The sequence below is a fragment of the Pteronotus mesoamericanus genome, unplaced genomic scaffold (genome assembly GCF_021234165.1).
Source record: "Pteronotus mesoamericanus isolate MK-2021 breed Mesoamerican mustached bat unplaced genomic scaffold, CSHL_Meso_final contig_65, whole genome shotgun sequence".
Taxonomy (NCBI): Eukaryota; Metazoa; Chordata; class Mammalia; order Chiroptera; family Mormoopidae; genus Pteronotus; species Pteronotus mesoamericanus.
Genome location: NW_026555228.1, coordinates 7,929,453 through 7,946,924, shown reverse-complemented (window position 1 = coordinate 7,946,924; position 17,472 = coordinate 7,929,453). Strand labels below are relative to the sequence as shown.

General features: G+C 37.4%; 1 protein-coding gene and 1 pseudogene across 1 annotated transcript in view; one reads left to right on the top strand and one right to left on the bottom strand.

Moving 5' to 3' along the window:
- NHS (NHS actin remodeling regulator) overlaps nt 1-17,472 on the bottom strand; it is a 348,656-nt gene that overhangs the window by 11,888 nt on the left and 319,296 nt on the right. The window contains exon 4 of the mRNA XM_054581103.1: nt 480-542. Coding sequence (XP_054437078.1) covers nt 480-542 — 63 coding nt within the window. The remainder of the gene's footprint in view (nt 1-479; nt 543-17,472) is intronic.
- On the top strand, nt 11,899-16,697 carry LOC129076834 (calcineurin B homologous protein 1-like; annotated as a pseudogene).

The following is a 17,472-nucleotide window of genomic DNA, read 5'->3' as shown; positions in this document are numbered from 1 at the left end:
GCAGCCAAAAGCACTTTTTATTTAACGGTGACAGGGACCATTGACTGCCAGAGAACCCTTTTGTCCTGTTTTCTTTTTTGATTTGAGAAGCTGAATCTTCACAGTCTTGATAAATATAAGGCAAGTTGGAATCTTTTCCTCTGAACTACAAAGTCCAGGAGAAGAGTTAGGTGATGCCCATCTTGAACAGACACTTATTTGCAACCTAGGGGTGTGTGTGTGTGGCGGGGGGCGGGGTGGGGGGGCGGGGGTGTGTGGCGAGGGGTGGAGTAAATGGGAAAAAAAGCCAATGCCATGGCTCTCTAAATTATATTTTACTTAATTCAAGTTAGGAAAGTACCTACTCTTTAAATTGATTTAAAAGAATACCTGTTAGTTGGTTAGAAACAACAGAGTTTGCCATAAAGTTAAAAGAAGAAAAGTGAAAGTGTCTGGAGAAAGTGGGATAGGGTACAATGGAATGTTCTCAGAACCAGTACCTTTCTACTCCATGGGGTCATGTGGCAACACTCAGTGGGGGAGGGCGAACGGGTGCTGTTAAACTATGAACATGAAATGCAAAAAAAGAAAAAATTAAATCATGCACACAACACACAGTATACCCTTGCCTATGATATTAATGAATGGATATAATGGGATAACGCCTGCTTCCTTCCTTCCTTCCCTCCCTCCCTCCCTCCCTCCCTCCCTCCCTCCCTCCCTTCTTTCCGTCTCTCATCTTTATTTTATGAGAAGTAGCATAAATAGTGGTTAAGAGCACAGACTCTGGAGCTAGATGGAGTTCAAATCCCGGTTCTACCACTTACTTGCTATGTAACACTGGCAATCTCTCAACTTCTCTGAGGTTAGTTTCCTCATCTGTCAGATAGAGAAATAATAGTATCTACCCTCCAGGGCTGTTTTGAGGATTAAATGAGTACATATCATATTAGACTTAAAAGAGTCTCAGCACATAATAAACTATATATTAGCATCAGCTACTACTGCCACTATTATTATTATCCTTACTTTGTAGCTGTGGAAGATCTGTGAAATTGTTTCTGCAAATTGTAACTTTCTATCTTTTGGATCCCAATCCCATTAGCTAATTTGGGAAAGACTATTATTTTCTTTCCTTAGAGTGACTTTATTTTCCTATGAACTACTTGGAAGAAAATTTCCTGTGTATAAATTGAACAGTCCTATGGACTGTTCAAAAATTGCCTCTTCCTCATATTCATAGACTGTATTTGACAACAATGCCAGTTTTGTGGGAATGTGACCCTTGCAGCTGCACTGGACCCTGCCCTGAGAAGGACTCACACTTGGTTGAAAGCTGTCACTGTCTTGATATTCTTAGTTTTTGAGTAAGGGGCCCTGCATTTTCATTTTGCACTGGGACCCACAAATTATGTAGCTGGTCCTGTTTGTAGAATAATTTGGTAACTAGAATCCCCTTTTCAGGATCTACCGAGGAAGACATTAAAATTCTTTTAAACTGTAAACCATGTCATCATTGGATTCAGTTAGGCCTCTGTTACAGCACTTTCCACGTATCATTGCTTTAATGTAACATGAATTATCCCTGTTGTGGCTTTTTCATTTATTAAGTTACAAATTCCTAGAGGTCAAGAGCCACATTTCATTTTCCTTTCAGTCTTCTATGATGCAAAAACAAAACAAAACAAAACAAAACAAAAAACACCTCCTCATTATAAGAGCTCTAACAAATTATTTGTAAACTCTAACAATACCAGTTCTATGTTTTTTAAACAGTGATGGGAAACCCAAATAAAGTAAGGGTCATGCTCAAGACCTCAAGAGGAAGCAGGCACCACAGAATCCAACAGAACTTACCGTCTTCGTGCAAATAGGTGAAAACAAATAGAGCAAACCACAAGCAACCCTTGGTTCCATTGGAGGCTCAGTATTTATATATACTATATATATATATGGTTCTAGTTACTGTTAAGCCTATGGCATAAATGCATTTTTTTGGGGGGGAAGGGACATTCAAGGTCTAATACTATTCTAAGTTTCTAAATTTTAACTGGCAGCATTGCTCATTAATTTTTAAACAGAGCAAATGCCATCTCCCCAAGCATAGTTAACTTTGATCTAGATCTTATTTAAGACAAATGATTTTGTAGGGTATATGGATCCCCCACTGAAAGTGACCATTTTGATAGATTTGGTGTATGTGGCCTGAGTTCAGACACTTAACCTGGCTCTCTCACAAGAATCAGTCACAGATAGTGACGTGCAGGCCTCAAGTAACATATTGGGGTATACAAAATAGAGAAAATTCATAGAAGTAGGAAAAAGGGAGCTTAAAAACAAAGCTTACATGATACAAGAATTTGTTTCCAAGAAACCAAAGGCTTTGGTGTCTTACAAAAGGATTTCAAAAAATCATACAGAAGGAAACTGCAGGGTATAAAACATATTAGTGATATTAATATATTAACTTTGGTAGTTTGTCTTAAGTCTCCTAAGTCAGCTCTCCTGTTGAGTATTTTTTTTTCCAGGAGTGTGAGATGCAGAGTAATTTATTTTTCATCTGTTTGAGAACCAACCCCCTCCATCCCATTAAACAAGCATGAGGTAACACCTGGAAATGACTAAGGATAGCAAGTCCAGAAAGAGAGAGAGAGAGAGAGCGCAGACTGTTCAGTTTGGGTCATCATCATTAAATCAAGGTCTCCATGGGTTACACTCCACAGAAGATTCCTTTTCAAGTAATCAGTCTCGACATTATTTTGATAGTTGCTCCAACCTCCAGCTTGTGAAGGCTGAAATTAGGTCCTCTTGAGCTTGTGTGTGGAAGGATTGTGTGTGTGTGTGTGTGTGTGTGTGTGTGTGTGTGTGTGTGTGTGTTTGGTTCTACCACCTAGACACAAGCACTTAAGTCCTTGCAGATGGTCTGTCAATTTAGAGTATTTTGATTTATAATATTAAAATGGCCTACGGTTTTATTTCTGCCATGAATTAGCAACTGTCTTAGTGTAGTGTTTTAAAGCATCATTTTTCCTGGGTGTTTGGTCAAAGGAAGTAAAATTGTTTTGGTTATTTCTGATAAGATTTTTATGTGGTGAATGTAATAATCATTTCATAAAATTTTCTAAATTACCTACAAAATAAAACTGCAAAAGAACTGCTACCTCAGGGCATCTCTACATGGCTCAGCATGCTACTCCTTAACGAGTGCAGGTGCATAAGGTTAGGAAAGGCTTCATGCTGATCAAACCTGTAGGAACTGAATTATTCTTTAAAGGCTCTATTTAAATGAACCCCATTACTTATTCAGGGTAAGACTTGTAAGGGCAGGAACCATTTCTTTTCCGTAACTGTATTCCTACTGTCTCAATAATGCTCAATAAATATTTGTTATACTGCTAGCGCCCCCATGTGCCTGGAATAAGCAAATAAAAAGTCCTCTCTCAAGAAGTAACATCAAATTATGTCCACATAATAATTTTTCAGTACAACATCCAACACGAAGTCAAAGGTAACAAGGCAAGGAGGAGACAAGACAGCATGAGCAAGAGGTATCCCAAACGACAGATTATAGAAGCAGACCCACAGGGACTCCTGCCTTTGGAATGACCACTCTGTGCAGGAGTAGCAGTAAACAACCTTGGCTTCCCCAGAATAAGTGTGTCGGAAAATTATTAGACCACTCATTCATTCATTCAAGAGCATTTCTTTGATGAGGGTAAAAATCAGCGCAAGTGGAGACAAATATATTAAAAATATCTCCCTCATCAGTATATGCATATTCACTGTATAATTCTTTTGACTTCTGTTAGTTTGAAATTTTTTATAATAAAATATTGGACAAAAATTAAAACATTTTTCTCTTACCTTTCCCAGGCTCCCATTATGACCCTCCTACCACTGATTTTGAGAGGCCTCGGAGTTTAAGTGGCACCATTTTAGAATCAGCCACTTCCAGTCATGCCCATCTTGTCCCTAACAAAAGATGCTTTCTTGATGCTTTCACCCCATTTTTGTCCCTGCTCTGGCCCATCAGTTATACCCTCAAAACCTTTCCCTAGCTTCCCATGAATCCACTTAGAGTTATACATATGACAGGTCTTCAGAACAAGAAATGACAGACATACTCAAAAGCGGTCAAAGACATTTCTTTGGTGAATAAAAAAAGAGTATCTTCCAAATCCCAGTCTTTTTTTGTGGTGAGTGTGTGAGAAAAATTCATTTCTTCACTTTTGTGGCTATTTCTCCAAGATCTCAAGATTTTCTCCATCCTTTCTCCTACTGCCAAAAGAAAAAATAATCATCCCTCCACATTCTACTTTCTTTTTCATTTTATTTTATATTCTGATTGGGGTTTATTTGCTTCAAAACTTTCCAAAAGACATCTGTTAAAATGTTGTGGGTATTTCAGCAGGAAATGTTTCAAAAAATTGGCTTTGGTTTGTGATCTAACCGATACCACATGGCATTTATAGGAGTAGACTTTCAGAGCTGGTTTATTATTATCATGCTGTCTTAAACATGAGAAATATTAAATGGAGAATGGACGTTGTGGTACATCTGAATACAGGATTCAAACCCTAGTTTGAAGATGGCTATTGCAAGGCACACTGGGTTCTTAGTGAGGTGATCTGGGCTATTATTCTCATTCTACTCTGGGGTTTGTTTGTCCTTAGATCAAGTCTCCACATTTCTGCACACCTTAAGACCTTTCTGTGAGATGGAGGAGAACTTGTTTGCCTCGTATTTTTATTCACTGGAGTGTTTATATGAGTTGTACATAAATATGAAGTACTTTAATCCTTCTGAAGTCTTAAAGGAATCTGGCAATACCTTCTTCACTTACCACTTTCACTGCTGTAATCACATAGCACTTTTATTCCTTTGAGATTTCCCCAAAGTTTCCTACTAAATGGCACTGTACTCTTATCTTACAAATATGCTTTATAAAATTATTTTAAGCACATACTGTGCTTCTCCCTTTCCTCAACTCCAATATTAACAAAGTGAGCAACTGAGGGTGGGAATGATGAGCTAAATAAAAGTTTAAGGGGCATCCTATGCTTTTTATGTCCCAAGTTTTTCTTCCCTTTCCTGGTTTATCCTTTCACAACCAGGGCCTTCGTGGTTCCCCAGAAGGGCCTGAATGCAGCAATTCCCAAGTGCCGAAACCCTCCACACTGCACTCCCAGCCAGCTCTGAGGCTAGAAAGAAGCCCACAGATGCACTCATATTAACGTGCTGAAAACTCCTAGTGATTAACCAAAAGGAATAAATCTCTGAAGCAGAATTATGGACAGTGACTATAGGCTAGGAGGGAGCTATTTGGGAACAGGTGCCTACTGGGTTCTTCTTTTAACCATGTTATGTATTAATATTTATTTAAATACACTAAAATGCATAACTATTCAGGACTAGGGAAAATGACCTTATCGTTGATAAGTCTGCTTTTCCAAATCACACCTTTATTTTTCCTCCCTGACAGATATTGCTACCAAAACATCCTCAATTCTCTGGGCAAGTATTTTGCAAAAGAAAATATACAAAAATACAGTCATAGTAGGGGATTTTAACACCTCATTGACCTTAATGGATAGATCTTCCAGACAGAAAATCACCAAGGAAAGAGCAACCTTAAATGACATACTAGCTCACATAGATTTGATTAATATCTCCTGAGCATTACACCCCAAAACAGCAGAATTTACATTTTTTTCAAGTGCTTATGGAACATTTTCTAGGATAGACCACATGTTACAGCAGAAAACAAGTTTCAATAAATTTAAGAAGACAGAAATCATATCAATCTGACCATACTGGTATGAAACTAGAAATTAATCACAAGACAAAAAATGAAAAATACACAAAGACATGGAAGCTAAATAACATGTTAGTAAACAATGAATGGGTTAACAATGAGATCAAGGAAGAAATCAAAATATACCTTGAAACAAATGAAAACGAAAACACAACAACTCAAAATCCATAGGACACAGGGAAAGCAGTGGTAAGAGGGAAATTCATAACACTACAGGCCTACCTCAAGAAACAAAAAGAACCTCAAATAAATGATGTAACATTATACTTAAAGGAACTAGAAAAAGAATGACACACAAAGCTAAAAGTGAGTAGAAGAAAGGAGATAATAAAGATCAGAGCAGAAATAAACAAAATAGAGTCTAAAAAACAATGCAAAAGATCAATGAAACCACCAGCTGGTTCTTTGAAACGATAAATACAATTGATAAAACTTTAACCAGAATCATCCAGAAAAAGAGAGGGCCCAGAAAAAGAAAATTGGAGATGAAAGAGGAAAAGTAACAACTGACACCACAGAAATAAAAAGGATTATAGGGCAATATTATAAACAACTATATGCCAAAAAACTGGATAATCTGGAAGATATGAATAAATTCCTAAAAACATACAATCTCCCAAAACTGAATCAAGAACAGACCAGTTACAACTAATGAAATTGAAGCAGTAATCAAAAAACTTTCAACAAACAAAACTGCTGGACTAGATGGCTTCAAAGGTGAATTTTACCAAACATTCAAAGAAGTAACATCTGTCTTTCTCAAACTACTCTAAAAATTTAAGTGGAGGAACTATTCCCAAGTTCATTTTATGAGACCAGAATTATCATAATTCCAAAACCAGTTAAAGACACTACAAAGAAAGAAAATTATATGCCAATATCCCTAATGAACATAAAATATTATGTTAAAATATTCTCAAAATATTAGCAAACCAAACCCAGCGATACATTAAAAGATCATACACCATGATCAAGTGGGATTTTTTCCAGGGAATGCAAGGTTTGTACAATATCTGCAAATCACAAAAATATCACATAAGCAAAATGAAGGATAAAAATCTTATTATCATATCAATGTAAGCAGAAAAACATTTTGACAAAATCCAGCACCCATTTATGGTAAAAACTCTCAGCAAAATTGGAATAGAGTGAACATATCTCAACATAATATAGGCCATGTATGACAAACCCACAGCTAATATCATATACAATGGGGAAAAACTAAAATCATTTCCTTTAAGATCAGGAACAAGACAGGGACAGCCACTTTCACTACTCTTATCCTACATAGTAGTGGAAGCCCTAGCCACAGCAATCAGATGAGAAGAAGAGATAGAGAAGGCATCCAAATTGGAAAGGAAGAAGTAAAACTGTCATTATTAATGGGTGACATAATACTGTATATAGAGAACCCTAAAGATTCCATAAAAAAACACACACTAGAACTGGTAAATGAATACAATAAAGTAGTAGGATACAATATAAATCTCCGGAAATCAGTTACATTGTGTTTTCTACATGAATAATGAACAGAAAGGGAAACTAAGAAAACAATACCATTTACAATTGCATCAAAAAATAAAATACCTAGGAATAAATTTAACCAAAGTGGTAAAAGACCTGTACTTGGATAATTATAAGACACTGAAGAAAAAAATTGAAGGAGACACAAATAAATGGAAGTATATGGAACCATGCTCATGTATAGAAAGAATTAACATTGTTAAAATATCCATACTACCCAAAGAATCTGTAGATTCAACACAATCCCTATCGAAATACCAATGATGTACTTCACATAACTAGAAAAAATAATCCAAACATTTATATGGAGCCACAAAAGACACTGAATAGCCACAGCAATCTTGAGAAAGAAGAATCAAGTTGGAGTTATCATGCTACTTGATATCAGATTATATTACAAGGTGATAGTAATCAAAACAACATGGTACTGGCATGAAAACAGCCATGGAGAACAATGGAACAGAATAGAGAGTCCAGAAATAAACCCACACCTCTATGATAGATTAGTATTTGACAAATGAGGCAAGGGCATACAATGGGGTAAAGACAGTCTATTCAATAAATAATGCTGGGAAAATTGGACAGATAATGTGCAAAAAAAAAAGACACTAGATCACCTTTTTACACCATGCACAAGAATAAACTCAAAATGGATTAAAGATTTAAATGTAAGATTCAATACCATAACAATTCTAAAAGAAAACATAGGCAGTAAAGTCTCAGACATTTCTCTTAGCAATATTTTTTCTCAAGCCAGGGAAACAAAAGAAAAATTAAACAAATGGGACTACCTCAAACTAAAAAGTTTTTGCACAGAAAAGGAAACCAACAAAATAAAAAGACAACCCACTGAATGGGAGAACATATTTGCCAATGATATATCTGATAAGGGGTTAATATCCAAAATTTATAAAGAGCTTATACAACTCAAGACAAAAAAAAAGACAAAGAATCCAATTAAAAAATGGGCAAAGGACCTAAACAGACACTTATCCAAAGAGGACATACAGATGGCCAATAAACATATGAAAAGATGCTCGATGTCAGTAATAATCATAGAAATGCAAATTAAAACTACAATGAGATACCACCCCACACCTATCACAAGTGGCTATCATCAACAGATCAAGTGTTGGAGAGGATGTGGAGAAAAGGGAGCCCTCATGCACTGTTGGTGGAAATGCAGACTAGTATAACCACTGAGGAAAGCAGTATGGAGTTTCCTCAAAAAATTAAAATGGAACTGCTTTATGACCCAGAAATTCCACCTCTGGGAATATATATGAAGAAACCCAAAACACTAATTTGGAAGAATATACGTGCCCCTATGTTCACTACATCATTATTTATAATAGCCAAGATACAGAATCAACCCTAGTGCCCATCAATAGATGAGTGGATAAAAAAAAGCTGTGATACATATATAATGGAATATTACTTGGCCATAAATAAAAATGAAATCTTACCATTTGTGACAACATGGATGGACCTAGAGGGTAGTATGCTAAGTGAAGTAAGTCAGTCAGAGAAAGACAAATATCATATGATTTCATTTATGTGGAATCTAATGAACAAAATAAGGAACAAACAAAACAGAAACAGACTCAGAGATACAGAGAACAGACTGACAGTTGCCAGATGGGAGAGGAGTCGGGGAGCAGGGTGAAAAAGGTGAAGGGATTGAGAAGTACAGATTGGTACTTACAGAATAGTCATGCCAGTATAGATGAAACCTTGGGAAATGTGGTCGATAGTTAATATTTTTGGTTGTGGTGAGTATGTGTGGTGCCAGTTGGGTGCCAGAGGTGTTGGGGGGGCACTTTCTGGGACATATAATTGTGTGACCAATACACTGTATACTTGAAACTAATATAAAATAATGCTGGATATAATCTAATTAAAAAATTTAAAAATTAAAAGAAGAAAATATACAAAAAGCCAATAAGCATATGTGAAGGCACTCAACATTATTCCTTAATTGGGAAAATTCAAATTAAAACCACAATGATATAGTACTCTATACTAAAGGGGCCAAAATTAAAAAGATTAGTAATACTAAGTATTGGCAAAAATGCAGAGCAGCTCAAACTCTCATAGGTTGCTCAGGGAAGTGTAAAATGGTGTAGCCATTTCAGAGACTGGCAGTAGCCAATAAACTTAAACATATGCCTACCCTTTAAGTCCCTATTAGGTACATAGAAGTTTAAAAATGAGTATATCTACCGAATGTCTTGCACAAAAATATTTATAGCAGCTCTGGTCATAAAAACCCCCACAAAAAAACCCCTCACAACTAGAAACAACTCAAGTATCTATGAGCAGCAGAATGGATAAACAAACTGTGAAGTACTGTATTCATACAATGAGTTACTACATAGTAATAAAAAAGAACACAATTGATACATGCAACATCCACCTCAGAAACGTATGTAGACCTGAAGAAGCCAGACACAAAAAAGTACGTGCTTCTTCACTTTAGAATCCTATCCTGTAATAGGCTGATAGATGTTTTGGGTATAAGATCAACTCTTAGTGAACAAATCTTGAATGACAATGGCAATAGTGTGGTTTTCATCCAAAGAGGCTTTCTGAAAGACTGTGTAACTGCAAAGAATATTTCTCTCATTTTGATTTCAGCTGGAACTGAACAAAAATTCTTAGGGTGATGGAATGCAAAATGATTTTATGTATTTTAAAGTTCAGGAACACTTTGTTTAATGGGGTTCTATTAATGAGACAATTTATATGTGCAGAACATAACAAAATTGTATTTGAATCATGTGTGGAAAGTAGTCCCTGCATGAATGGAAAAGGGGGCTCTAGGGAGGGAATACTTCCTGTGCCGTCTATTCACAGGAATTGCTCTGGACTGTCCTTGTGTCTGGACAACACAAGGTCCAATGGACCATGATCACTGTGATGTTGATGCCAATGAGTAGCTTATTCATCCCCTGTAGGCAGCTTTGCCAATTAGTGGGGTCACTGCCAAGGGCCACTCAGTGTCAATCCTCAAAGGTTGCTAGCACCATATAAAAACCGTGAGTGGGGAAAAGGCAGGCCAGGCTTTGAAGTGCAGGAAAGAGAAAAAAAGGCGGCTTTGAACTGCTGCAAACAGCACAAATACACTCACCCAAATCACAGGAGCTAGCAGCATGAGTGCCAGAACAACTCAGAGATTCAGGGAGAGTTCTTCTCTTACCCTCCATGCTTTGCCCTCAGCTGGGGGCTCCAAGGATGTAGGCAAACTGAAGAGATGTTGCACATTTGGTCTTACTCCAAGTGATACTTTTCCCTCATAACTCAGGCCAGATGTGGCAAAAGCTCAGTAGGGTCATACTTGACCTTATCACAGCAATTTTTTAAAAAAGATAAAATCTTCTCACACACAAGCCATGCACATTTTGTTTTTACTTTTCCCATTTTTTTTTGAATTGACACTTTTTGAGTACAGCTCTGTAAATGTTATCACATAGACTTGTGTAACCCTACCACAACCAGGATTCAGAACATTACCATTACTCCAAAAAAAGCCCTGACACTATCCCTTTATAGTCAAAGTCTCCTCCCACTCCTAGTCCCTGGAACCCAGTAATCTGTTCTGCATCACTATGGTTTTGTATTTTTGGAAGTGTCATATAAATGGAATCATACCTTTTGAGACTGGCTTCTTTCATTCAGCATAATGCCTTTGAGATCCATCCAAGTTGTTGTGTGTACCAGTAATTCATTCCTTTTTATTGTGAATAGTATTCCATTGTCTGTTTATACTTTGAACAATGGATTAAATGTTTCAGGCATGCAAAAGAATGTCAACCTGAGAATATTCTGTAATGATGTGTACAGACAAGTAATTTTATTGGCTGTTCCATAGCCAGGATGATATTTTTAAAAGAGAGAATTCTAAAACTAAAATTTGCTACAAGGAATTTTCTTTATTTCTCAGAATACTTAATATAAACCAGACTCATTGGCTAATGCTTCCATTAGCTATTGTGCTGGCTATGAAGTTGTCTGTCAGCTCCAAATCTGTTTTGCCATATTCTGCTTTTTTATGCTGGGACTCTACAAACAACATTTCTTCCTCGCCAGCTGCTTTCTGTTAGGTTCTTCCCTAGTAGTGCCAGCTGCTATCTCTGTGTCACGTCAGTTTCCCATTTGCCATGTCAGTCTTATAATACCTCCCCTATATTGAATTATTTCTCTTACAATAACTTGTGTGGTTTCTGTTTTCCCGACTGGATCCTGACTGACAAAACATGTGATACATACAGGCTTTCGCCTCCACTTTGCTTGTGTCTGAGGCATCTCTAGTACTTGTTATTTCCAGTTTCTCAGCCTACTGAGGAAAATATGAAGCAGTGTATGTTCCATGAGGTGTCAAGATGAAAATGATCTCTGCAGCGTATGACAGAGAGCAGTAGAACTGACATAGTCTCAAAAGCAAGCTGTTTTTGGTGACCCTTGAAAATGGGTATAGTGGGATAAAGTATTTGCTGTGGTCAATAGCTGTATCATTGCACATGCTAGGTGCTGTGCGGATTTGCTCCAAGTAAAATACCATATGGAAAACAGCAGCTACAATGAAAGTCACAGGCTATTTATCACCAGTGTCCAAGATCCATCTACCTTCTGCAAAGACCAGACAGGTGAGTTAAATGGAGAGTGTGATAGACATCACCATTCCTGCAATCATATATTTGAAATTAACGTCAGTCCCTTCTCTCCCTACTATATCAAGAAAAAGCTCTAGAAATTGAGGAAATTAATCTTATACACACATGGCCTGGTGTCTTAAAAAAGCACCACTCTTTCTGATCATGTTACTTCCAAGCTCAAAACCCTTCAATAATTTCCTGTACCCAAAGAATAAATTCAAACTTTTTAGTCTGACATTCAATATCCTTCAAGATTTGGTCTACTGAAGCACTGCAGAGAAAATAAGTGTCTGAATTCATGTATACACACTCCACTTTGACCTATCTCTGTGTGCTTGCTCTTATGGTTTCCTCAGCCTTTAATCTTTTTCCTCCCAGCATTCACATTAAAATTCCACCCCATCCTTCAAGGCCTTCTCAAATGGTACCTCTGCCATGAAGTTTAATCCTAACACCCGACCCCATTCTAACACCATGCACCAGTGAGGTATTAACACCTTTTATTCAATACCATATAATTTCTTTGGATGGCAAAGATTATGTCTCACTCATTTTTATATCCCTTTAGTACTTAGTAATGACAGGTGTCCAGTTTTTTTTTTCAAATTTAAGGAATAAATAAGAGCCCACAGAGAGAGAGGGCATTTCAAGTGGAGATATTGTTTTAAGAGTACAGGATATTTTCTAGATAAGCACATATCATTTGGTTTGGCTGAGATCTAAGGTCTGTACAAACAATTTGTAGGAAATCCATCTGGAAAGGTAAGTTAGGATCAGATTGTACAGAGGATAGAGAGTAGGACTAAGGATTTGAACTTATTTCATTATGCATAATGAAGCAATTGAAGGCTTAGGGTTAGAGAATTTGTATGTCAAAAGTTCTCATACCAAGGTTTATTTTTCTTAAGTGGTTTAAAGGAACAAACTACACGAGACAAAGGGAAGCACCTAAGTGTAAGCAAGAGAGATGGGATGGACACAACCAATTTGAGATAGGTCAAAAATCAACCGAATACTTCTGAGAGAGCTTGTAACACTATGAATATAGTTTATAAAAGCAAAACAAGACCCGTCTAGGACACTGTAATATGTGTAATTCTTTTACAGTAAAGGAAATGCTTGGTCAGTGTTTCATAGTCCCAGCTCTTATAGACAAATAGAATATAAAAAAATCTCTAATGTGAACCCATGGAGAAAGGGGAGTGGAGGACCTGGGGAGAGAGATTGAGGCATCAATCATGTCAGACATCTTCTTCCAACACTAGAGAGGCAGTGAGAAGGTTTTTATCCCAAGGTAGGTCAAACACTACTGAAATACCCCTTCTGCCAGCTCTTGTCTTTAATCCTCTTTCCTGGTTCAGAAGTCCATTCTCTTCTGATTCTTCTGTAAGCTAGTTTAGTTTTTCTAAGAAGCTCCTTTCTCATAAAATCAATGGTTTTCCTTCTTCATATAAAATGGAAGAATAAATGTGGTCATTGTTTATAGCTCTGGAATATGATCAAGGAGGTCTGGGTCCTAGTTTGAACGATTTCCTCCATTTACTTCCCAAGAAGGCTGTAGATACACCCCTTGTCCAACAAATGCACCCCATTGGTAAGAAGAAAAGTATGATTTCACAGACTTTTATTTTAAAATCCTTGGATGTTACAGTGTGATAAGTTAGAAAACCACTATCAGGCTATGACATGACAAGAAATCCCTGATATTCTTTCCTAGCTAGTTTTATCAAGTCAGACAAGGAATATAAATTGTGAACACAATACATTGTTAATTGTCAATCCTGATGATAAGGATTTAGGCCTCAGTGTTCCTCTGGAACCTGATCAACTGTTGCCAAAGGGCTCCATCTCATGTCAGACATCTTCTTCCAACACTACAGAGACCATTAGACATTCTACCCCTTGATCACCTATGAGGCTTGGAGAAGGACACTTGGTAAGACTACTGGAGTTACTTACCACATAGGAAGAAGGATGACATCCATGCCTGTACATCTAGACATCAAATCTAAGCAGGGACTTAGACTTCAAGGATCTCCATGGATGTGACTGCAGGCTGAAGGCACCAATAAATGTTTCAGCTGAAGTGCTAACTCCGATCCAGCTATGTGGACTATATAGGAAAGAATGCTATAATCTATTGGAAATGCTTGCCTTAGGCTTGCACAGGGGAACAGCAGGTGAATGTCTCAAGTATTTGCATATCTGGGCCTGGGCCAAAGGACCTGACTGATGAGAAGAGATGAGCTAAATATTCCATTCAGGAGAGAATGAAGGTGAACTGCTATAATAAACTGACTCCATACTCCGAAATGAGAATCTAAGCCATGATGGTGTGTACTGGAGACAAAGTGTCATATCATACCATGGGAACTTCTAACCATCTGAGATTCTGTGTGGTCTTCTAAATTTTGCTATTTAAAATAAAGAAGTTATGAACTAAGCATTTCCTGATTGAACTTTTACTGAAGCCATATATCTATCATAGGCATTATGGTATAAGTCCCAGCCCAGGAACTGTGAAATATCGATGGCTGTGTGTGTGTGTGTGTGTGTGTGTGTGTGTGTGTGTGTGTGTGTCTGAGAATTTAATTTATTGTTTTGAAATAATGTTATGCTTACAGAGTAGTTGTAAAAATAGTAGGGAGAGACCCCATATACTACTCTTTACCTAGCTTTTCCTAATATTGATATCTTACACAACCACACTATATTTGTTGAAACCAGGAAATGGGCATTGATAAATATTATTAACTAATCTATTAGTTTTATTTGCATTTTCCAGTTTTCCCACTACTGTGCTTTTTCTAGTCCTGTATCCAATCCAGGATCCCACATTACATTTAGTTGTTAAATATCTTTAGTCTCCTTCAATTTGTGATTGTCCCTTAATCTTTGCCTTTCATGCCCTTGACACTTTTGAAAAGTACAGGTCAATTATTTTCTAGAATGTCCCTTATTTGGGGTTGTCTGATATTTTGTTATGATCAGATTCAGGTCACACATTTTTGACAAAAATCCTACAGAAGCATCATTGCAATGCATCATATTAGGAAGTTCATATATATAGGTGTGCCCTATTACTGGTGATGTTAACTTTGATGGTGTCTGGTTTTTGCAGCTTCCAAGTTATTTTCTCTCTTGTGGGGAGAAACTTTTGAGACTTATGCAAATATCCTGGTTTTTAACATAATTTAACCCAACTAATTTTAGCATCCATTGATGATTACTGCCTGCAAAAACTGTTACTGTCATATTTGGGTAAAGGTGATTTAAAAAGTTTCCATCAATACTTCTACATTTATTAATTAGAATTCCTCTATGAGAAAGAGCTACTCCACCCCCATGCATTTATTCACTCATCTTAGTTTACTTAATATCACTATAGAATCATGTTTATCTTATTCTCTGTGCTATAATCTATTACTATAATTATTTATTTCATTGCTCAAAGTGTCCAAGTTTTGGCCATTGGGATCTCCTTTATGTTGGCTCCTGTGCTCTTTTGACATGCCCTCTATTTATTTTCTCAGCACTTTATTGATTTCTGGCATCTCAAGAGTGTCTAGGATTATCTTATATTTTCCTTTTTATCATATAAACAATTTCTCCAAGGAACCTGGTTTCTTTTACTAGAGAATGGTATTTAGAAACAAGCTCTGGGCACTAGATGTTCTCAATGTTACCAGAGTGTCATTGCTTCTAAGGTTCCCTCAGATGAGAGCTAGGAAATACATGTTTGTATACTTGTACATATACACATACATATATTTATTTTATGCCTAACCATCTGTGCATGCATGAGTATATGTTTATGTGTGCGAATGTGTGAAAATAGATGTATGGTTTTATACTGATACTTTAGATTCTAATCTAGCACCACAGTATTCATTCTAGATATCCCCCTTTCCTTATCTGTAATTCCTCTCTCCAATAGTGACAAACTGTCATCTACAACATATTTATGTATTTACTCAATCCTAGTATACACATAAAGTAGTTTAAGAATTTCTAACTCACCCTCTTGTGAAGAACAAATTTACCAAGTAGTGTACAATATTTGTGTACAATTCCTTTTGTCTTTAGCTTTACACTGTTGCTTCAGGTGCGGCTGCTCCGGGAGGAGCTCCCACTTGAAGATAGGTCTCAGGCCTCCATGTCACTGTGGAGGAAAGAGCTCAAGGAGATCAAAAAGAAGACTGGCTTTTCCCTAGAGTCAAATCACCCACCTCTACAGCTAGTTCACCAACCTGGCCAAATGTGAGAATGGGGCCCTCAGCTGGGAAGATTTCCAGTGGATTCCCGAACTTGTCATCAACCCACTGGGGGACCAGCTCATCAGTGCCTTCCTTCCAGAGGGAGAAGATAGGTAAACTTTCATGGATACATAAAAAATTTTGGCTCATTTCTGACCCATTGAAGATAGTGCAAAGAGTAAAGATAAGAATGGACCAGAACCACACAACAGCCAATGCAGCAAATTGTACTTTTCTTTTTTACTATATGATTTAGATAAGGATGACAAGATCTCCTGTGATGAGCTGTTCCAGGTGCTATGCATGGTGGTTGGAGTGAATATCTCAGATGAGCAACTGAACAGCATCACGGACAGGACCATCCAGGAGGTTCAATAGGATGGGGATGACGCCATATCTTTTGCATTTTGTTAATGTTTGGAGATTGTGGATGTAGAACAGAAAATGATCATCTGATTTCTTGACTAAAAGGCTGGAATCAAACTGTTTCTGCTCTCTAGTATTTAAGAACTGGAACTTGAGAGTTTTTCTACCTACCAGCCCCACTTTTACCCGATCATCCCCTTTTCCCCATGATACTGCTGCTTGCTGCTGTTGAATGAGACCCTCATGTGTGCTCTGTCAACACAAATCTGTCTTTGGTGTAAACAGAGCATTACGGGACAGCACACCCAGTCTTTTCTCTTTAGTATCCATTCACCAGTTCCCCACTTACAAAAATCTCCCCCAATTATGCTGCTGAATGCACATGTCCATCCAGTCTGAGAAAGTGACAAGAGGGAATAATGTCAGGAACCAGCCAAGCAAACTCTTTCACTAGATGTAGTCTGTAGCCATGCTGCCTTCCCTCCAGCGGGGCTTCTGCATATTCCTTCAACTGTTCCCTTGTGTCTTTCGCTTCCTGCTTCTCTGTCATCCAACCTGTCATTCAGTGATCTTTTAGCCTTCCCACTTTTTAATTATGCCTCAAAATGTCCTCTGCTCTACCAGATACCTCAAGCTCTGCCAGTTAAATATATGTCTAACTTGACCAGATAGTTCTGTAGTCTTGCAGTTTTTATTTACCTTCATTCATAAATGAGCCTCTAGGATACTGTCTCCCCAGGAACTTTTCAAGAACCAGCAGTTCTCTCAGAAGAATTTGACCATCTCTTTGGTCTTCTGCAGTCAAAGGGCTGGAGACACAGATGTTTTTCTTGAAAGGTGAGAGGTATCAAGCCAAGTCTTGTAGGTGGCTTGCCCA